Below are 24,327 nucleotides of genomic sequence, written 5' to 3'. Positions count from 1 at the left end.
CTAACCCTGGGAGATTTTGGTGTGATCTGCAATACTGGAGACACAGAGAGAAAGAGAGAGAGGGAGACTGGAGAGACTCAAAAGAAAATCTGCTCAGAGGTGCTGTACTCTGAATGATCAGTTTCCAAAGTTCAAGACTTTACCCTATCTTTCTGGGTCCACTGAATATTGATTTCTGCCCACTTGTGGAGGAAGCTGGGGTATCTTGCATTTGCTCTGCATTCTCCTGGGTGTGATCTTTGGCTTGCCCTCCTTCTTTCTTACCAGAAACAGTATCTGAAGGAGAAAAAAAATATTTGGGGAAATAAAGACAACATATGCCAAGTGTGCATCTGATATAGATAGAATATTGTTTTAAAATTAATAAAAAAACCTGTTCAGACTATCACAAAGCCATTTTTGCATAGCTCAGTTTCTTTTTTAAATAAGAAAGCATCACAAAAGTAACCAGTTTTAGTTTAGTTATTTTAGAACTTTGATGCAGGTGGGTTGTTGTTGGTTTCTTTGTTTGTTTTGTTTTTCAACATTTTCCTTTGAATTATGCCCCCAACTTTGTTGCTAATTAATAAATTAAATAAATTTAGTGATGGAGAAACATGGGAAAAATACACCTTGCAGTTTATAGCTCTTCCTGTGTTAAGTGAGAGAGCACATTCTCTGCATTAAAAATGTTTTCAACTGGGAGGAAAATGTGGACAAAATGCTTTGGACATTACCTTTTCTTCTCATAATATATCTAACAAAAATATAAATACACAAATACAGTAATATAAACAAAATATACATCTCGATATCTTGCATAAAATAAAGGCAGAAAACCAAGAATGCTAGTCATGTGCCAATGGATAATTCTTGAGGTGGCACACATACCAGAAAGGTCAAAATTTTGCCAAGTAGAATATCAGAATTCATAGTAATTTTCTTTTAATAGCAGCCAGCCCTCCTTCTTCCTAAATACACTTAGTCACTGTAACTTAGCTGCTGAATATGATAAACACTACCTGGAAAACACAGGCTGTACTTAGATGGTGGCATGTGGGTGAAGTGTTAAAATAGTTCATCTGAGAGGAGGGACCTTTGTATTCAGAAATAACTCCTACTCCTTAAACTGGTGACGCTGTAGTGGAGGTGAGACATGCATGCAGCTCTGAGGAATGTAATATGTGCTATCCCCTGTTGGATCAATGAAGCAGACCACATTATCCACGTGTAAACATGTATGTGCATGTGCAATGGGTATCTAGGTGATGGGAAAGTTAAGATGTTGCCTCAGAATAAAGAGGTACAAAGAAGCTGGTATACAGCCTGTGATCTAGCACTTAGCGAGTCTTCCCCCACACAGAATAAGAAAAAAAAAAGTTTAGTACAGTAGAGAATTACAATTTGAGTTCCATGGGGGGGAAAAGAAGTGGCAAAGATGGAAAAATCATGGAGCAGGTCCACATGGAATCAATCCTGAAGCACTTAGAGGAGAGGAAAGTGATCAGGAACAGTCAGCATGGATTCACCAAGGGCAAGTCATGCCTGCCTAATCTAATTGCCTTCTATGATGAGATAAGTGGCTCTGTGAATGAGGGGAAAGCAGCGGACGTGTTATTCCTTGACTTTAGCAAAGCTTTTGACACGGTCTCCCACAGTATTCTTGCCAGTAAGTTAAAGAAATATGGGCTGGATGAATGGACTATAAGATGGATAGAAAGCTGGCTAGATCTTCAGGCTCAATGGGTAGTGATCAATGGCTCCATGTCTAGTTGGCAGCTGGTATCAAAGGGAGTGCCCCAAGGGTCGGTCCTCGGGCCGGTTTTATTCAATATCGTCATTAATGATCTGGAGGATGGTGTGGATTGCACCCTCAGCAAGTTTGCAGATGACACTAAACTGGAAGGAGAGGTAGATACGCTGGAGGGTAGGGATAGGATACAGAGGGACCTAGATAAATTAGAGGATTGGGCCAAAAAAAATCTGATGAGGTTCAACAAGGATAAGTGCAGTTAGGACGGAAGAATCCCATGCACCGCTACAGACTGGGGACCGAATGGCTAGGCAGCAGTTCTGCAGAAAAGGACCTAGGGGCTACAGTGGACAAGAAGCTGGATATGAGTCAACAGTGTGCCCTTGTTGCCAAGAAGGCCAATGGCATTTTGGGATGTATAAGTAGGGGCATTGCCAGAAGATCGAGGGACGTGATCGTTCCCCTCTATTCGACATTGGTGAGGCCTCATCTGGAGTACTGTGTCCAGTTTTGGGCCCCACACTATAAGAAGGATGTGGAAAAATTGGAAAACGTCCAGCAGAGGGCAACAAAAATGATTAGAGGACTGGAACACATGACTTATGAGGAGAGGTTGAGGGAACTGGGATTGTTTAGTCTGCGGAAGAGAAGAATGAGGGGGGATTTGATAGCTGCTTTCAACTACCTGAAAGGGGGTTCCAAAGAGGATGAATCTAGACTGTTCTCAGTGATAGCAGATGACAGAACAAGGAGTAATGGTCTCAAGTTGCAGTGGGGGAGATTTAGGTTGGATATTAGGAAAAACTTTTTCACTAGGAGGGTGGTGAAACACTGGAATGCATTACCTAGGGAGGTGGTGGAATCGCCTTCCTTTGAAGTTTTTAAGGTCAGGCTTGACAAAGCCCTGTCTGTGATGATTTAGTTGGGGACTGGACTAGATGACCTCCTGAGGTCCCTTCCAACCCTGATATTCTATGATTCTATGATAGTTAATGTTTAGAGGTCAGCATAATTCATGCTGGAATGTCTGTATGTAAGGATACAGAAAATGAAATTTGAGAGATCTTGCACTACTGAATAATTTGTCTATGTTTATTTAGGTCAAGATCACATACAAATAGTAAGCTCTTCAGAGTAGAGAGGGTGTTCTTTTCAATGTTCTGTAAAGTATCCAGTACTCTTCAGACCTTAGTTGCAAAATAAAAAAGCTGACTAATACATAATTATTATTCAAATTCAGTGATAATTGGGAATTGTTTAGGAACACTTTACTAGATGCCAAAGAAGCCACAATCAAGGAAGAAGGCCATGTTGGTTAAAAATATCACCGGGTTTAGAAGACAACTATAAAAAATAAAAAAGATTAAGAAATAACAAATGGAAGAAAGGGGAAGTTGATAGTAAGGAATGTAACTGTAGAAAACCGAAGAGGGAACCAAAGGGACACAAGGAGAAATCTATGGCCAGCAGAGTTAAGAACAATAAGGAGTTTTTAAAGTATATTAGAAACACAAAAAATCCTAACAATAGTATCATTCCATTACTAAATGGAAATGGTAGAATTATCAATAATAATGAAGAAAAGCAAAAAATCTTCAATAAATATTTGTTCTGTATTGTGTGTGTGGGGGGGGGAGACTATGTAATCATGTCATATAACACAACACTCTCTCCATTCCACTAGTATCTCGAGAATGTTAAACAGGAGCAACTGAAGTTAGAGAGTTTAAATCAATTTATCAAGATAATTTGCATCCAAAACTTTTAAAAGAGCTGATTGAGGAACCTGATGGACTGTTAGTATTGATTTTCAATAGCTCTTGGAACATCAGGGAAGTTCCAGAAGACCAGAAGAAAGCTAATATCATGCCAATATTTTAACAAGGTAAACAGGATGACCCGGGTAATTACAGGCTTGACAGTTTGACGTTTATCCCAGGCAAGATAATGAAGCAACTGATATGTGACTTGATTAATAAAGAATTAAAGGAGTGTAATATAATTAATGCCAATCAACATGGATTTATGAAAAATAGATCCTGTCAAACTAACTGGATTTTTTTTTTAAGAATAAAAGTTTGCTTGATAAAGGTAATAGAGTTGATGTAATAGAGAGACTTCTGTAAGGCATTTGACTTGGTACCACACAACATTTTGTTTAAAAAGCTAGAGTGATACAAAATTAAGATGGCACACATTGAATGGATGAAAAACGGATAGGTTTCAGAATGTAACTGTAAACGGGGAAATCATCATCGAACGAGTATATCTCTAGCGGGGCCCTGCAAGGATTGGTTCTTGGCCCTTATGCTATTTAACACTTCTAGTAATGACCTAGAAGAAAAACATGCAATTATTACTGATAAAGTTTGCAGAGAGAGTGGTAAATAAATGAAGAGAGCAGGTCACTGATACAGAGATATCTGGATTGTTGGTAAGCTGGGTGCAAGCAAACAACGTGTGTGTTAATATGGCTACATATAAATGTATACATCTAGGAACACTGGAAGTAGGCCATACTTACAGGATAGTGACTATTCTGGGAAGCAACAGATCTGAAAAAGATGGGGAGGGGGGTTGCGATAGATAATCAGCTGATCATGCTGTGGCCAAAAGAACTAATGTGATCACGGAATGCATAAACAGGGGAATCTCGTGTAGAAGTACAGAGGTTATTTTACCTCTGTATTTGGCACTGGTGCGACCACGGCTGGAATAGTGGGCATCAGAATTGGTCACAGAATTCAAGAAGGATGTTGATGAGTTGGAGAGGGTTCAGAGAAGAGCCACGATAACGATGAAAGGTTTAGAAAACATACTTTATAGTGATAGACTCAAGGAGTTCAATCTGTTTAGTTTAACAAAAAGAAGGTAAAGAAGTGACTTAATTACAGTCTACACATACCTACATTGGGAACAAATATTTAATAATGGGCTCTTCAATCTAGCAGAGAAAGGTATAATATGATCCAGTGGCTGGCAGTTGAAGCTAGACAAATTCAGAGTGGAAATAAGGTATAAATTTGAACAGTGAGAGTAATTAACCATTAGAACAGTTTACCAAGGGTTGTGGTGGTTTCTCCATCACTGGCAACTTTTAAATCTAGATTAAATGTCTAACAGTTCTGCTCTAGGAATTATTTTGGGGAAGCTCCATGGCCTGTGTTACGCGGGAGGTCGGACTAGATTATCACAATGGTCCCTTCTGGCCTTAGAATCTATTACTCTATTGAAAGTATTGATACAGGCTAGGAGTTCTATAATATGAAGGATAAAACCCACATTGGTAAAACATTTTGACAACTAGGTTAAAATATAAGCCTAAACAGAGAACAACTTTTCTTGTGCATTCTTATTTTTACCTGAGGCTTTGCGTAGGATGGACTGTCTGACAACATCAGTTCCAAGGAGGTTGGATTGCTTGAAGCGCTTTGCCCTCTCTTCAAAAAACCATTCACCTGTCACTATCCTTAGCTGTCTACATGAGAAAGAAACCAAACAAAATGCACACATGAACTGTTCCAACCAGCCAAAACTGTTTCTTAAATCCTCAGGACGTTGTCCACCCTACATGCACACATACAGCTATGGATCACAGTCACACAGTACAAGCTAAAGAATCAAAAATTAGCTTGCAAAGTGTAATAGAATAGAATAGATTTGGTAGAAAAATTGTGAAAACTCCCTCCTCCCTAAGTGAAAAATGGCTTTTTGGTTAAATGGAAGCTTGCATAAAAATTGATTTTCATCAAAATTTTCATGGTTTCAGGAAAAACTGGAAACCAAAACATTTTTGATCATCAATAGAAGTTAGAAGTTCTTGATTTTGTATTTAGTGTCCAATAAACATTTTCAGTTTTTAATTTACAATGCCTTCCCCTGCCCCAAATGTTTTTTAAGAGATGGGATGAGGGATAGATAGGAGGAGAGGAGAGCAGGGTCAGAAGTGAGGGTGGGGCAGAGAGGAGCAGAAGGCACAGGAAGAGAAGTCTCTACTAGGGCAACCCCCCCGCCCACCCCGGACCCTGTTGTCTGCAGAAGCTCTGCTTTGTATTCTGCAGAATTGTGGGAAGGTTTGTACTGAATGAGGCAAGGGACTACAGGAAGAGAAAGAAGGGTCTCATGATTAAGGCAGCTGAAGGCTGCCCTGGGGAACTGGATTCTATAGCAGCCTCTGCACAGAGTTCCTGTGTGATGCTGGGCAAGTCACTTAAAACAAATTTTTCACAGGTGTTCCTCATTTTCTGGGTAAGCAATATGAGACCCTGGGGTCTGATTTGCAGCAGTGCTGAGCATTCAATTGAAAGAAATGGAAGCAGTGATTCGAACATGTGTAATGTTAAGTACTCTGAAGAATCAAGCCCTCAGGTATCCAAAATTAATTGGATTTCTGAAAATTGAGGCCTGAACATCAATGTGCTTCAGCTCCCCAATTGTAAAATTGAAAAAATAATATCATCTAATCTCACCAGAGCATTGTGTAAGGTAATCTGATGTCTACACCAGCTGCAAATCACAACCCCAACCGCAATATAGACATCACCATACTGGGTGTCCCTTCGTTCCCAGAGGCCCTGTTTAGTCATATGGGAAAAGTAGTTTGGTGGTCCCATTCTAGCTCACATAACCACCAAAACTGAATCAGATATGCGGTTTCTGCTTAGAAGAGGCCCAACACTGACTGGAAGAGCAGCATTTGGCAGGTCCACACTGAGGCGCGCTAGCAAAACTGTACAATGAAGCTTACCCAGCACCTGCTTGCCACATGCTTGGTTACTGACTGCTACCAGCCCTCATTTTTACAAGGAACAAAGTAGATCAAAACATTTTTAAAGTAAAATAAATAAGCTTGATTTAAAAGGCTGTTTTATCTCATAATTGCTTAATACTAATACTACATACAAAAGTATTTTATTTTTATTTATGGAAACTGGTTGAAGGGGAAGAAGGAGTTACTCTAGGCTGCATCGAATCTTGAGTGTCCACTGGCCTCCATAGCTATTTAAAAACTACTCCAATAGTTTTTCTCAACACCTGTAAACTCACTGAACTCAACCCTAACACTGGGAGGCATTTCCAGTAGTGCATAATCTGGTATTGTAACGAGGAGTGGTCCATCTCCACCCTCAGGTGCCCCAGGAACCTCTCAGACTCTGCCTATTGAGTGGCAACTTTCTGTGATTTATATTCACCAATGCCAATACTGTCCCATGTATATACAGTGCTTCTCTACCTTTAGCCCTTTCCTGCAGGGCTGAGGATGAACAGAGGTCTCCCTTCCTTGAGATCTCCACACATACTGGGATGAGCTAGCCGTGGTCACTCCTCCTCTTCCTCAGTACTTTTCTCCTGTGTCCTCCTTATACGCCTCTGCTGATGGACTACTGGCTCATCCAACCTCCCAGCCTGATCAGCCAATTAGCTAACACATCCCCAATCAGCCTTCGCCGGGGGAGCTGATTGATGCCTAAGTGGTCAGCGTGCCGGGCTCACCAGCTAGCTCCCAGCACTCCATCACGGATTTAAAACCACAAAACAACTGTACACTTGTATGGCTCCACTAGCAACGCCACCTGTACCAAGAAACATCTATGCACTAAAATCACAATTTTCCCTCTTCTGGGCAAGAATTATTCACACACACACACACAAAATACATTTTAAGATTACCGACTTTAACGGTTCCCAAGCTGATCTATGGGCTACATTTCCATCATTCTTAGCTTGTAGCCTGTTAAGAGTATTACATCCTACATCCTTTGGCTGGCAGAATTACTTAGCTTTATAGTTCTCAGGCCCTTATAAGGATTCATCCTTGAAAAGTCAAGAAATGTGGAAATTCAGTCAACATTGGTTGACAAAAGTCCTTAGTACTCTCAATTGTTTGAACACCCACCCCAATGAACTTTTCACATTTTGAATAAAAGTTGATGCCACTCATGCATAAAACATTCTTGTCTGTAAAGCACTCTTCCAGTCTGTTAATAAGCCTCTTTTTGAAATATTTTCAATTGATAGTACCTGTGTAAATTAGCTACATGGCTCAAGTTCATAATAAAGAAGTTTTTTGATAACTACTGATCTGCAGAATGCTGCTTCTCTGAAGCACCTAGAAGGATGTCCAACACGGGTAGTCTATTCAGGCACCAAAGCAGTCCTATTCTGCGCTGTTATTTTCTGTAAGATATGTTATTGATACTAATTGTTGTCTTTGCAAACACAAATACAGTAAATGGTTTTATTATGTTTAAGTGTTGCCACTCCCACTGACATCTCATTGAATACCATCAAGACATGTTTAGCTGCAATGTGCAATCAATGCTCAATTTCAAAGTATACAAGACTAGACAAAAAACACCTTGGGCATGGCTACACTGGAAACTTCAAAGCACTGTCATGGAAGCGCTCCCGTGGCAGCACTTTGAAGTGCGAGTGTGGTTGCGCGCGAGCGCTGGGAGAGAGCTCTCCCAACGCTCCTGGTAGTCCACCTCCACGAGGGGATTAGCTCCAAGCTCTAGATTTTTCAGACCCCTGAGCCAGTAAGTTAGAGCAATATCAAATGTAAGTGTAGCCAAGCCCTTTCTCATGTTATTCCCCATGGAAATACTGCATGGACACATCACCTTTTGCTATAATTTTTGTAACAGTTAAAAGCTTTTGAGTACAGAATTGCACGTTGTATAGAGCTGGTGACTACAAGTATTTCCCATGAATATTCACTCAAAACACTGATTTAGCTCCATTTGTGTTCATGACCAATTTGTGCTTGAATACTACAACTTCCTAACAAACAGGTTTATTCGCCTGTTCATAGAAACAGCAAATATTTTCATTTCCTTTGCTAATTGTTTCTTCTGCTTGTCCTTTTTCTTGGGAAAGAAAGGACAGGATTTCCCAGCAGTGAATCCATGGCAGTGGATGGACATTGTATGACAGAATTTGCCTCTACATTTAAAGAAAGTTTAAGTAACTGTTACTGTTTCAAAATCTTACACGACTCCAGCAGAGTGTGATTTTTCATTACCTGCATTCATTTACAAACACATCAGATAAAGAGAATCATATTTAGTTTGTGTGAGAATGGATACGATTACAGATGATTTTAGGGCATTGATCCGTACTTCTTACTCAGACAAGACTCCAACTTAGAGAGTTTTGCCTGGCTAAAGTCTGAGGAGTACTGAATAGGGCTCTATTGTCAATGAAGAATTCACATGAATGCAATTCTCTCTCATCCAATTATAGATTAAGTTTATGTGAGCACTACCAGAATAAGTTTAAAAAAAAAACAAAATCCAGACATATGCCTGCAAATATGATAATGAAAGATTATTGCCTTATCTTTTTGTTTGCAGCCTGTTGAGGACAATGCAAAAACAATTAATAGAAATCAATTAGTTATTGCCCAAAAGGCATTCAGAAAACCATTTCCACTCCATTTTTTTGTTTCCTTTCTAAGGATGTTCGCTTAAAAACAAAACTTAAAAACAAACCAAAAATTCATTGGAGAACACACAGCTTCTGGTTAGCAGGAAGAACAATTTTCCCCTATGTGTGATAAAAATATATATTGTCACTACTCACCAATAGCATGATCTTCTGTGGGTGCTAATTCTTCATAGTAAGGCTTAACATAAGTTTAGTACTCTACATCTGTCTTACCGTTGACTAAATTGCCATTGCAATTTGAACTTCAAAGTTCATTAACTCTTTCCAAGGTTAGTCCTGAGTTTGACAATGAAACCCCGAAGTGCTGTTTCTCTCTTACTTGCACATCTTAATTTCCCAAGTCTTGTACCACCAACACTTCCCTTGATCCAAGAGAGCTGGTGCACGCCTTCCAAACCACACGCTCATAGATTCATAGACATTAAGGTCAGAAGGGATGACTGTGATAATCCAAACTGACCTCTTGCACATTGCAGCCACAGAACCTCACCCACCCACTCATGTAATAGACCCCTAACCTCTGGCTGAGTAACTCAAGTCCTCAAATCATGATTTAAAGACTTCAAGTTACAGAGAATCCACCATTTACACTAGTTTAAACCTGCAAGTGACCCAGGCCCCATGCTACAGAGGAAGGCAAAACACCCTAGCCCCCACGGTTTTTGTCAATCTGACCTAGGGCAAAATTCCTTCCCAACCCCAAATATGGTGACCAGTTAGACCCAGAGCATGTGGGCAAGACCCAGCAGGCAGTTACCTGAGCAAGAATTATCTGTAGTAACTCAGAGCCCTCCCCTTCTAGTGTCCTGTCTCCAGCCAGTAGGGATTTTTGCTACAGGCAGTTGCTAATGGGCCAAATGCCATTGTAGGCAGTCCTGTCACAGCATCCCCGCCATAAACTTATCAAGCTCAGTCTTGAAGCCACTATTTGGTGAAGAAATCTCTCAGCTATCATATCCAGGAAAATCTGATCCCCAAGTTTATAGATTCATTAAAAATTCTTGCTATTGGACTTGCAATTTCATGTGTCGGGTCCTTTAATATTCTTGGATGGAGATTATCTGGCCCCCCTGATTTAATCCCATTAAGCCATTTGAGTTGGTCTTCCACTTCAGATGTGGTAATTCTACCTCCATATCTTCATTTCCATTAGCCATCCTGCTACTAACCCGAAGATCTTCATTAGCTTCATTAAAAACTTCCAGTGGTTTGCCAGGTGGGTAGAGCCAACATCCCTTGCACTGCCCTATAAGTTCTGGGACTGTCCCTAGTCATGATACAGAAGCAGGCAAAGCCCGATCAACGAGGATTAGTGGAGAGATTACCCTGGAGAATAGGTCCTTCAGGGATCATCAGGTAATAGTACAGATACCTATTTTAGTTGCAATCCCTTAACACAATAGAATCTGGATAAGTATGGAATGAAAATGAAAATGGATGAGTAGCTCTTGGATAAGCCAACAGGCTTAGTACTAGCTAGCTAGTTAGAATTCCTTGAAGTCACCAATGCTAGGTAAATGGCAGTTGAGGTGAGGATCATATAAACCTAATTTAATGATTGTTTTTGTAGTTTGCATCAGGGACGCTTAGAGTTCTGAATACCCTTTTTTATTGTTGTAGGGTGCAAATTAATAAATACAGTAAATTACAGACAGACTGGCATAAAAGATGATTTTGTCTGTGATACAAAATGCAAGAGTAGAATAATGGCTGACATCATCCTGAACCTTTCGCTGTGATGCTCTTCAAAACTAGGACTCTTCCTTATTTGGTTTGTGAAACAGATGCTCTTTGCTTAAGGCTAAGCCTTGAAGATATTTTAAGCCAAATTACCTGTCAATGTAACTCCAGTTACATCAATGAGTTACAACAGCAGTGAATTTGGCCCACAATTTTTCCCCCTTTATCTGTTTAATTTATTGCAATGGTGGCGGGGAAAAGGAGAATCTTTTCTGTTTTCTTTTTAAATAATTATAAAGAATGTTATATAATGCATGAAAGATGCTAAACATGAAAGCATTCTATATGAGCATGGTGGGTTGTCAAATAAAAGGCTGAAAAAACAGTTTACAGTATTTTTGGCTATTCCATTTATAACAAATTGTAATGCCAGAACCCCACCACCATCCCAACTTGCAACAATGCTACTGTGAGAGGTTGATTACAGGATAGCTAAGAAAAGTTCATTTAATCAGAAAAGGCAATTCACTGAATCATCAATACTCCCTCCAAGTGGCACATAAATGCAAAATGTACATTTGGCTCTTATTGGATGTGGCAAATGTCTAGTATAATTTGTGCGGCCTGAAAAACAAGTAGAAGCTGCTGACAGAAGTTCCAACTTATTTTTGGCAACAAATGCTCTTGGGATGTTTCATCTAAATTAAAGCATTTAATAGGGCTGGGCAGTGCTTTGGTGAGATTAACAACTTTCCTGTTTAGTCGTGTACATCCTTCGCATCTGAAAGAAACTTCATTGTGAGATCTGCATGACTGCTTACATGACTAACAGATTCCTGGTAATAAGTAAATACTGTCTGTTCACTGGTTCTCAATCCATGACCCACAGACCACTGGTGGACGGCAGACGACTTTTGGGCGGTTTGCCGATTGGTTGCCTGAAAATGAGCCATGCAGTGATTTCAAGCATGAGGAGGACTGCTACTTTGTTAAATAAAATAACCTAATTTCCATTTATGAGACAGAATGGAAGCGTTAACTGTTGTAACCGATCCTTTGCATGGCACATCTAACACCTCCACATAGGGTTTCTCTCTTAGGACACTCCTACCGCGGAAGCTACTGGCAGCACTCTGGCTCACACTGTTATGGAGCTGGTGCCCACCTGCAGAGGCCCTGGCTCCTAAGGAAGCTTGCAGCACTGCAGCTATTAAGGACTTAATTCCTACTTGCTAGGTCACTGTTCCTGAAAATGCAAATTGGAAGCTAAACAGAGATGGAGTGGAGATCTTAAAGAAGCCATTTCATCTTGGTTTGAGCAGACAAGAAACCATGTGACTGTGCAGTATTTTGAAGGACTCTGGAACTATGTGGCAGTACAGCTAAAAAACTATAAATTGTGTTTTCATTCACCACTCTAACCAAATTGATCATATTAAGCAGAAGCTACTGTATTTTAAAATCTAAATGCATCGTTGCCATCACATTAGCTTTATTTGTTCATGAAACTGACAAATTTGACATAAACATGACAAGGATGTATTTAATATATATATATATATATGTAAGCATAGTCAGGATGAGCTCTCCCCTGACATCTGGTGGTGAGGTGTGGCAAGTTGTGGAAAAGAACTTCAGGGGCTGATCTCATTTGCATAGGCACACCCACCCCGCCTAAATGGTCACTTTGGCTGCTGTAGGAGCCCCAGTTTCTCAGTTATTGGGGCAGGAATAAACTGTTGTTATTATCCTGATTATGTGAATCAAGGACAGTGGAACTGTACTTGGCCTTTTGTTATGATGGAGGGACTCACCATCAACTAAGCAGCACTCGCTAGGCAAGGGTCATGGGTTCCAAAACCCAGTGACTAGAGAGAGGCTGGGGACAGGTATTAATGCCTGGTGGTATGGGCTCCCTGGTGAGGGTCCTACATGCCAACTGCACCTTCTCCTCTCTCCACTGTGGAATATCAGAGCTAATATTTTGATTCTAATAGGAATCTAGTTACAGGCTGCTAAGCTGAAATCACTTTGGGCCAATGGTGCACCAGCACTGAGGCTCCCCTGCTACAAGCTGAAATCACTGAGCCTTGTGTTAAGTAGGGGCAGGCCCCGAAGCTATACTGTGAAGCACTTCGCAGGATAGCTGGTGCAGCTCATGGGATGGCTAGTGGAGCGGAGCAGTTTGCGAGACAGCTGGAGTGGCTCACGGGATTGTTGGTGGAGTGGAGCAGCTGCCAGAGCAGAGCGATTCATGGGATGGCTGGTGGAGCGGAGCAGAGCAGAGCCCCACGGAAAGGTGAGACAATTGGCTTCGGACCACGTAAGGTGCCCCTTAACTTCCCCCCACCCATTTCCACCCAGGTTGGGAGGTAAAACTCTACAGATAAACTTCTGAACTCTGGGGCTGCACTGACCAGGGACAGAGACTTTTGGGACTTTGGGTGACTTTTGGGTTGCTGTACTCAAGAACCAAAGGCCCAATTTGCTTGTAGCGGGTTTTTGCTCATGGGTTGTATTATGAATCCTGTTGGTGCTGTTTCCCCAGCATAATGCCACATTGTTTCTCTCTGTTATTAAAAGGCTTTTGCTACACTCAGACTCTTGCGATAGGGGAAGTATTGCCTCTTAAAGGCGCCCGGGGGGGTGGTATATATTTGTCCCAGGTCACTGGGTGGGGGCTCGAGCCAGTTTTTCATTGTGTTATTAGAATGGAACCCCTAGATACTGAACCCGGCTTTTGTTGCTGCCAACTCTGACGGGCAGAAGGGTTACATATAGTTGGTGGGTCATATTTTTTTTCTTTTTGAAAGTGGTGCAAGGCATGAAGAAGGTTGACAGACACAATTTAGATGCTATTTTACATTGGGAAGCTGGTGACCAATTCAGATTATAGCATTACCTGATTGGTAATGTTTAAGAAAAGCACTGTAATAAATGTTTATACCTCAGTAACTTTAGAACTGCTTTCCTGTGAGATAGACTAAGCCCATTCTTCTCCTTCAACACAGCTACAGAATTTATGGAGGGTTCAGAATAGTTCTACTCTTAAAATTGATTTGAACAGACATGCCTGAAATAAACAATAAAAGTAAAACCTATCATCTGCTGCATGAAATGTGGAGAATAAGGACATATGGATTCTTACCAAGCATTTGACCTCTCTGGCCAAGTCTAGTGCCATCCATAGTGAAAGAAAATCATAAGTAGAGAGTCATAGCAACTGACAGGTTGAACAGGCTTGGAAACCTCAGTGTCACCACCTTATATCTTTGTCTTTTTCATCATCAATGCAAAAAAAATTTAGGATCTTGAGTCATAGCAGCCTTCATTGTTAAAAAGCTCATGTCTCATAGACCATATGTACAGAAATACGTATCTTCTAATAAGGCAAGGGAGTCCAAGAGTTAACTGTTAGACACCCCATACTTTCAATTCATAGTGAACAATCTACGGAAAGGGCTTCAGGTTACAGTTGCTTAATCCTTCAGCTCCTTTAGGAGCATCAGATCCATTTACCTACAAAAATACTTTTTCATTCAAAATATAAAATGAATTCCTAAATCTGTCTTGAAGTTTGAATTTAATAATTGCATCTCACATTCCAAAACTAAAACTGAAGAACTAGAAGTGAAACTGTCTCTTGCACTCTATTATTTTCAGACACTGATAACTGTAACAAGATGGGAGTGTTTTTCCTAGCAATCTATTTTTCTTTCTCCAAATCCTGATGTGGGACCAAACTGCATTGTCTGACTTAGATAATTTTTTAGTATATTTAATGGGACACCGAACCAAAGCTTTTAAAGTATTTTTTTAAACTGACCTGAGATCCAAGTTCACATATGAAAACATGATATTCTTTTACTTACACCCCTCCAAAAGCCAACCTCTTGCATTCTCAATAGCAAGTGTAGTGATAAAAAATACCCTTTCCAATGCATTTTATCAAAGTAAGGTTTGGATGGGTTCTCCAGTATAGCGCCAGATAGAGTGTATTGTGACCAATAGCTTTAGTGAGCAAGCAAGAGGATTATGATAGCAATAACTTTGTCTGCTTCCTCTTACCCCTACCTTAAATGCTTGGGATTGTTTTAAAGAAAATCATGCACAATCATAGAATCATAGAAGTGTAGAACTAGAAGGGACCTCGAGAGGTCATCTAGTCCAGTCCCCTGCACTCATGGCAGGACTAAGTATTATCTAGACCATCCCTGACAGGTGTCTGTCTAACCTGCTCTTAAAAAAATCTCCAATGATGGAGATTCCACAACCTTCCTGGGCAATTTATTCCAGTGTTTAACCACCCTGAACTTTTTCCTAATGTCCAACCTAAACCTCCCTTGCTGCAATTTATTCCCATTGCTTCTTGTCCTATCCTCAGAGGATAAAAAAAGAGAACAATTCCCCCCCCCCCTTGTAACAACATTGATGTACTTGAATCAGCTGGGTGCTATACATTTTATTTTGCGTTTCAATTGACTCATCACATATTATTCATCAATCTACATAGTCCCGTGTCCTGAACTAAACGGCTCAATAGTGTGAGCAATTATTTGAAATCCTACAGTCCCTTGCAACTCTATCACTTACCCTCTCCTGCCAAGGGAGGTTGCATCCGGTAGCAGACTGCTCTACACTAAAGCACAGCTCAGCTCTGTGGGGTGCCCATGCCCATTTAATTTAAATTTGATATTTTTCAGCCTCTCCTTCCCCTTCCTGATGTGTTTTCTAACTATTAAACTGCCAGATAATCCCAGCGGTTTTCGCCTTTTTCTTTACAAGAGTGAGTATGCACTTGGAGCTACCCATTTACTAGAACAGGTCAGGAATTTTCTATTGAAATATTTTTTTCCAATGGAAAATGTGGTTTCCACAAAACAGAAATTTTCCATGGAAAAATTTCCATTTTGCAGAGAATTTTCAAACAGGACAATCTTAAAAAATTCATTTTTGGGTTGGGCCAATCTGAATTGAAACATTTCGGTTTGGACCGCTTTCATATTAAGCTGTGTCTGCCTGAGCTGCCACAGTGCCTCATGAGTGTCGTAGCTTGGGTTCCTCACGTACTGCAGTCTCCCCTCTGTGGAACTGCCACATTAGTCAGGGACAGGGCTGGCCTCACCATGAGGCGAACTGAGGTGGCCGCCTCAGGTGCCAGACTGTGGGGAGGACGCCACTAGGAACCAGTGTGCTAGAAAATTGTGTCTGCTGCTGTTGGATATGTATTCTCTCTGTTCTACATGCACAGAGATGGTGGAGTGCTGTGCTGGAGGAAGAAGGACACAAGAGACATAACATAGGCAGGAGAAAAAGTGAGAGGGAATAACAGAAAGCAGCAGGAGCTGCAAGGAGAGGGAGGAGGAGGAGCCTCTTATGTACCTCTCTAGCACCCCCAGGAACCTGGACTGATTAACATCAGCTTCTCAGGGAGCTTCCTGTTTCCTGCTGCTTCCCTGAACCCACTTGAGGAGAACAGGCAGTCAACTGACGTAGGAGCCAGTTAGGTCCTTAAGATGCTGATATCTTCCCTGACTCAGGCCCTGCTACCAGCCTGCTTATTTGTCCCCTTCAATTGAGTGTTGAGAGCCACTATAGCTGGCACAGAACAGCAGTCATGAGTGAAAGAAGAAAACGCCCCTTTGGGGCAGCGTTCAGAAAAAGAAAGCAAGCAAAGGAAGCTTTTCTATCTAAGCAGGAAGGAGCTCTCCTGAGATACATAGACACAAATGTTCACAGTGAGCCTTCCGGCCCCAGTGAGCATGTGAGTGGTGAGGAGATGTCTGATCTTCCAGTTAGTCAGAGTGCAGGTGACCTGGCAGCTACTGCAGCATCCATATCTCATTTCAAATGGATGTAACCATGCACATTCCTGAAGAAAAAAGTGTAGATCAGAGAAGTGTGTGGTAGAGGCACAAGAAACAGCCGCTGCTGAGGTTAGTTCCTTAAGTCTAGATGATCCAGGACTGTGGACCCACTTGAGCAGTAGCCCGAGGGACTTCCTTGTACTGCATGGCCACAGCAAGTGAAAAACTTCATGTTCCCCAAAGACAGTGAAAATAGACATTTCCATCCAACACATTACTGGCATGAAATCCCCAATGGTGACAAAGTGGAGAGGCCATGGCGATGTACTCAAAAACCCAGAATGCTGCATACTGTTTTTGTTGCAAACTCTTCCAGTCTAATGTTCCCAACACATTGGGTTCTACAGGAACAAAGGACTGGAAAAATTTGGATAGAAATCTGGCATGCCACGAGAAGGCAGCAAATCACGAGAGAGCATTCCATAGGTGGAAAGAGCTTGAGATGAGACTAAGGTTAAAGGCCACCATAGATGATCAGCATCAAGAGAAGATTGCATCAGAGTCTCTTTACTGGCAAAATGTTCTGAAAAGGCTCATTGCCATTGTGAGAATACTTGCTACCCAAAACCTAGCACTGTGTGGCACTTCAGATCAGCTGTATGTGCCAAACAATGGAAACTTCCTTAAAATTGAGGAGCTGATGGCGGAGTTTAATGCTGTACTCCAGGAGCATCTAAGAAGAGTCACCACCCAAGAAATGTACACACACCACTACCTTGGAAAAACAATTCAAAATGAGATCACACAGTTACTGGCAACAAAAGTCAAACAGAAGATTGTGGCAGATCTGAAGGCAGCAAGGTATTACTCTATTATTCTGGACTGCACACCTGACATCAGCCATACGGAACAAATGACTTTAATGGTGCGTTTTGTAACAACAATGGAACCTAGTGAAAATGTCCCTGTAAGGGTGACTGTCAGAGAGCATTTTCTAGAATTTATTGACATTGATGATACTACAGGAGCTGGTATGACAAATGTGCTTCTTAAAAAGCTGGAAGATACAGGAATTGCAATAGCTGACATGAGAGGGCAGGGCTACAATAATGGTGCCAACGTGAGAGGAAAGAACAGAGGAGTGCAGACACGGATCTGAGAGTTAAACCCTGGAGCTTTTTTTGTCCCATGCAGTTCTCATTCATTGAACTTGGTGGTCAGTGATGCAGCATCAGCTTCTAGTGAGGCTGCTGGATTTTTTAAATGTAATTCAAAGCATCTATGTATTTTTCTTTGCATCAACTCATCAATGGCAAATTTTGAAGCAATATCTGGGAACATCCTCTCTGACACTGAAACCACTGAGTGACACATTATGGGAAAGTCGAGAGGAGGCGATAAAGCCTATCGAACACCAAATTGGGAAGATAGTTGATACCATCGTTGCCTTTATGGAGGATAATGCTATGACAGGAACTGTTCATGGGAGAACAATGGCAGAGGGAAATGGAATCACCAGAAACATACATAACTTCAAATTTCTGTGTGGCTTAGTGTTGTGGCATGACATAATGTTTGAAATAAATGTTGTAAGCAAGAGACTCCAAGGTGTTGACCTTGATATATCTCAGGCAATGGAACAACTGGACAAAGCAAAGTCATAGCTACAGCCTTACTGGTCAGATGAGGCATTTCAAAATGTTCTGAAAAGAGTGCACAGAAATTGGCAGAGAAACTTCACACTGAACCTATTTTCCTACACATTCAAGAACACAAGAGTCACCAAAGAAGACATTTTGATTACGAGGCACAGGATAATCCCATAAGAGACCCCAAACAACAATTCAAAGTTGAATTCTTTAACCAGGTGCTAGATTGTGCAATACAGTCAGCTGAAGAACGTTTCATGCAGCTCAAGGAACACAGCAGTATATTTGGGATGTTGTAGGATATTCCAAAACTCCTCACTATACCTGAAGAAGACCAGCAATGCAGGGCACTAGAGACAGTGTTGACACATGATGACATGCGCGATATTGATGCGAGTGATTTAGGTGATGAACTGAAAGTCCTTTCAAGATACATTTCAGCAGGATCAACTCCAAAGGTTGTTCTGGAATATATGTGCACAAATAAGATGACCACCCTCTTTCCAAAGGCTTTTGTTGCTCTGCACATACTTCCAACACTTCCTGTAACAGTTGCCAGTGGAGAACGCAGCTTCTCCAAGCTGAAGTTAATAAAAACACATCCAAGCTCCACAATGACACAGGAGAGGCTGGTCGGCCTTGCAACCATCTCATTAGAGCATGAGCTGGCCCAGACTGTGGACCTTCAGGAAGCAGTTCAAATCTTTGCAATCAAGAAGGCACGGAAAGCACCACTTTGATTATTCAAACAGATAAAAATGCCAGTGTTTACTATGCAGACAAGAAAAGTTACATTTGCTGTTCAGGTGTTTGAATGTTAAGCGTTACTTAAAATTTTTGAACAAGGCATTTTAAGTTGTTAGTTCTCCTTTATTGGGGTAGGTAGCAGAGCAGTATCATGAGAGGAGTAGAACAGGAAGAAGGCAGAATTGAGACCTTTCAAAGTTTTGGCCCAAGCAAGGGGGCATGGGGGCATCATTTGAGCTCCCCGCCTCAGGTGCCAAAATGTTGTGGGATGGCCCTGGTCAGGGAGGCCCAGGACAGGAACAGTAAAAAAAAAATATAGTCCAGTCAGGGAGTCCAGCCCATATAGGAGAATGAGGACATGGGGGACATGGGGCACCCGAACTACAACCCCTGTAAGACATCATGGCAGCTCAGGCAGACTCAGTTTAACATTAAACCAAAACGAAGCATTTCAATTTGGTTAGATGAACTGCAACAAAACATTTCCACATCAAAATATTTCTTAGCTTTTCACTCAGGATGAAAACAAATGTCTAAACAGTGGAATCTCCAGTGGGACAGAAATTCATCCATCTCTACAACTTACTTCAGAAAAGTCTCATTGGACAAGCAGGTTACTCACAGAACTGTGTGCCTTGACAGAGAACAAGAGCTGTACCAGGCCCCCAGTAAAGCGAAGTAGTTAACTCCGGCTTCCCTTTCGTCTCCCATTGCACAGCTGCTCACGGGAAAAGCTATAAGAATGGCTGATGGGGAACCAGAGGCAGGAGAACACCTAGGGGAGGCAGGGCTCCACACCCAGGCTCTGTAAACTGGATGATGAAGCCTGGGCTGATCAGAACTTTTACTTACGGTAACTTGCTACAGTTTATAGTTACTGAGATTAGCTCCTGCTGATAAAACTCTTGTTGATAACTAGTATACAATCAAGCCACCATCTTATACACCCACGCATACGTGCAGGTACACATACACACCCCTTTCTGTGGGTTTGCTTCCACCCAAAATATTTGCAATATGCTCTTGAGGAAAGAAAAGAAAAGTGTAATTATTAATTAAAAAAAAAAAAAAAAAGACAACCAGGCAAATTGTCACTGAAGAGTCACTGAAATTAAAAACAGTAAGAACCACAAGGAAGATTTTTGTGTTAACTTGTTTGAAAATTCTCTGTTTTTAGGCTCGCTGTGTGCTATGGAAAGTAATTAACATTACTGATGACTTTTCCTGTTACTTGGAGACAGCATATTTATTTCAAAGATGCAGATAAAGCTCCTTATTTCTGCTATGTACTTCTATGGCAACTTGGCTGTCCAGGCATTTAACCTCACTTATTTATTCATTCCACAGGAGTAAAAGATGTAGGCCATACATATATAATTAGGAATATTTATAGCCTGAAGTTTCAAACCAAGCTTCCTGGCATTCTGACTGCAGAACAGGGCTTTCCCCAACCTATCACAGGCACCTTGTTAAACAGGTGTGTTTAAAACACAAACTGACCAAGGTTTTATTGACAGGATTTTAGTAAATACACCAAAAAAAGCCCTATTAAAATGGAAAGTTTCAATCCAAGGTTAAACATTTCTCAGTTACTATTCATTTGAGAAAACTATTGATGACAATTGGTCCTTATGCAGAAAGGGAAGAAGGAGGGAAAACTTTGAAGTCCATTAGGGACCTCACAATACAGATTCAATTTATCCAGGGAAGTACTTAAATACTACAGTGATTAAAACTATAGAAGACCCTAAGTTTATGAACAGGTGACTAAAGACTATATTTAGGCTTGATAGGATTATTTTTTTAATCAGTAAATGCCAGTAAATGTTGATTTTACTGTACACACACAAACCAGCAAAAAACATTTCCATCAATAATAGTAAAAAAATTAAAGATAGGCAAAGTATGAAAAATGCTGCTTAAGAACTTATATAAATTAAATATCCTTAAATCAAACTCTAATATTTTGACATGGGATGTTGACCATTTGTGTTTTAATGGTTATAAAGCTTTAACTTTTTGAATCTCAAGGTCTATTGCCCTCCCCCAATTTCCCTCAACTGTGAAAATTCAAATAGATAAAATTTGGGAAAAAATGCTTTAAAATGAACACCAATATTATCCGTCAGAATTATATATACAAAATACTGAATTCTGCCAAGCTTAACTATATTGTATTACACATGGCGGCAGAATTAAGAATGTGGGACAACCTTCGTTTTGCATTTCATGACTTCTGGGCACTTTTACAACCTTGATCTCTGCCAGTTAAAATAGGGACGCTCCAGATGACAAGATAACTAATTCTCTTGTTCCTGATCATGAATAATAGTGTTCATTTTCTGTTTTCTAGTGACATATAGTTCTTTTGGAATACAATTTGCATATAAAGCTAGATTTCTTATGTTGTATTTAAAAATGCTTGAGGATCTCATTTTTTATATTAAAAGTTCCACCCACAGAGTTTAATGAAGTTCTTCATGAGGTGATTTTTCTTTTGAGGGTTCTAGAATGTAGTGAATGTATTGTAATGGCCAACTCCCTCCCTGCCATTAGCAGGGCTGAAGGCAAGTGTGGTTTGAGAGAGAGGCTGGGGCAATTAAAACAAAGTGGTGTTCTGGGGGAGCTGGAGCTGCCTTTTGCTGACTCTGGGGAAGTAGATGCTGTTGTGGTGGTTTGACTGTACTAAAGTTTTGTTGGCGTTTTTTGACATAGTCTTTCCTCCTTCATTCAGATACTCTGATACTAAAATATTATTCCCTACATTTATCTGATAATTAGTTACATCATTTTATTTAAAACTATAAGTATTTTTAAATAATTTGGGGATAAAGGCTGCATATTCATAATTTGCCACATCTTTCTCTGGATTTCTTGACATTTGAATGGAAAGCCACTGTAAATATTAGAATAGTGCTGAAAATCTGTCATGGACTACATGAGAAAATGCCTTCTTACTGCACAGAAAATGCCATGGATACCTCTGACATAATGGGTAGGCGGGACTGAGAAATCAAACTAGAGAAATCAAGAGGAGTGAAAGATGGAAGTTTATTAAAGAAAGAGACAGGTGATGTTCAGATTTTCTTTCATGGCTATGTGTTTTGGCAACCATCTACTTTAGAATATCTACTCAGATCAGGCAAACTCGACAATACACTCATATGTCCAGCCATGATAGAAACACACAGGTATTATTTTCAGTAAACACACCAACAACAATACTTTGCTGCACCATAGTACGCTTTCCAATGACTTGAAGAGAAATGCTTTTGAAGCTTACTGAAGAAAAAATGGATGATTCAAGCGTAACAGATCCACCTACAGATCATGGATTAAAATGGTGGACTACACTGGTAATGATGAATACTCTTTCTTGTCCAACAGCAGCTTAAGGTCCTATGTGAGAGGAGTTGGGTGATCTCATTTCATAGCGGACAGAAATAGAAGTTACACATCCGAAATAGAAGTTAATAGCACACAGGTGACGATTTCAGCAGAAAAGTCAAGAATCAGATGACCAAAGAGCCAAGCACTGAAAGAGTAGAGTGTCTGGATTTCATTCCTCAGGGGTGTCAGATTTGGAATCTTCCATGAATACTAAATTAAATGTAGTTTACAGGGAACACTTTCGCCAAGATACAAGCACAATGAAACCACCATGAAGGAAATAGACACCTTTTACAGATCCACACCACACAGCTGAAAAATAACGTTGAAGTTTTTGCCCCTCTATTCACACCTCTTTCACTCCACGCAAGCTGCATGACTAACTGCTCCGTCCTGTCATGGTCCCACTCATTTCCGTACCTTCTCCCTCTGCCATCACATAACCCTCTCCTCAAATGCAATTCTTTCAAAATGCCTAAAACCCTAGCCTTCCCTGCACAAAAATTAAATAAGATGTCTGAAAATAAAACTGAACAAATCCAAACTAGAACTGTGGCAGTATCAAAAGGTATGAAAATCTACACTGTCCAATCACAGTGTTCTTAGTTGCATCCCATCTCCCATCCTTCATTAGTACACTGTCTATTTAGATGGTAATCTCTTTAGGGCAGGAACCTAGCATTACTTGTCTGCAAAGTGCCTTCTGCACAGTTCAGAATATACAAATAGATACCACCTGCTTGCAATAAGAACCTGTTCACTACATTTAAAAATCTAGGAGTAAAATGGTACTTTATGAATTGTATAGTAAAAGTAAAATTATGCATAATGCTGATATATCAGTCTAGCAGATTAAGCAAGAAATTCTGTGGTGCTGTAAAATACATACAGACATGCTGTAACTCTGAAGTGCTCATAGGCAATTCTGTTTAATGATGACTGCACTGAGGATTGCTTAGCAACATTTGATACCATACTCTATATTCTAACAGCAGAAAAGCAAAGGTTGACTCGCCCTGTACATTTGGCACAATGCCATTCATTTCACAATTCTATCTAATTCTATAAGCATGGGGAGATGTTTTACATTAAAGCCTTTTTAACAGATGTGGAGGTGTTAATATAACAGAGGCTAATGAGACAAGGATAAAAGTGTTGCTGAAAGTACTTTTACTCGTATTTTTGCAGGCCTTCTCTTTTGCAAAATAAACAGATCATATTAGACTGGACATCCATGGACCTTACATAGTTTTAGTTTTACCATTATTCAATTATTAGATCTGTTCCTTTATAATAAAAACAGATGTATTATAAAACAATAATCTTCTCTTATTTTCAGCTCATTCACACCTGTGGTTTAGCATCTGTGATGCTAGGAGCATTCTTTAAAAAAGCCAAAACACAAATAAACAAAAAACCCCAGCAACAACAAAAACAACAAGCAGGTGCTGAAGAGAAGATGATGAAATAAATATTGCTGAAAATATAAGCCACCTAAAATAAGCCTTTCCCCTTCTACGCCTGCTATGTTATGCCCTTGTGTTAAAGATGAGAAAGCAGCAACAGCATAAACTTATTTATAACACAGATGGCCTCTAACTCCATATTTACAAAAGCTTCAGAACTTACGCAATCTTGGCGCACACAGTGCACTTCCAGTTCCCATCAATTCCCAAAACACGACACTTGTTGCAAACTGTGAGTTTGCATTCTTGGCACTGGTCCCCCCTGTCAAAGATTAAGCCCAGGTTTTTCTGACAGCGAACACAGACCCTGCCACGGTCCTGTCGGCAATGGCGGTTTCCACCTTTTCGTCTCACTTCCAACAACTCATTCTTCAATTTCCTGGAAATAAAAAAAAAAAAAAGAGGGC

The 24,327-nt window shown here is 40.5% G+C and overlaps 1 protein-coding gene across 4 annotated transcripts in view; it reads right to left on the bottom strand.

Moving 5' to 3' along the window:
• The window catches only part of SYTL5 (synaptotagmin like 5), a 169,099-nt gene that overhangs the window by 68,840 nt on the left and 75,932 nt on the right, over window positions 1-24,327 (bottom strand). For all 4 annotated transcript variants that reach the window (XM_048864042.2, XM_048864031.1, XM_048864060.2 and 1 more), the window contains exons 3-5: window positions 24,084-24,299; window positions 5,095-5,210; window positions 144-276 (exon numbers count right to left, since the gene is read on the bottom strand). In XM_048864042.2, the coding sequence (XP_048719999.1) occupies window positions 144-276; window positions 5,095-5,210; window positions 24,084-24,299 (465 nt within the window). The remainder of the gene's footprint in view (window positions 1-143; window positions 277-5,094; window positions 5,211-24,083; window positions 24,300-24,327) is intronic.

Source organism: Caretta caretta, chromosome 1, assembly GCF_965140235.1.
Source record: "Caretta caretta isolate rCarCar2 chromosome 1, rCarCar1.hap1, whole genome shotgun sequence".
NCBI classification, from domain to species: domain Eukaryota; kingdom Metazoa; phylum Chordata; order Testudines; family Cheloniidae; genus Caretta; species Caretta caretta.
Note: the sequence above shows the minus strand (reverse complement) of the source record. Positions and strands in the feature narration are given on the sequence as shown.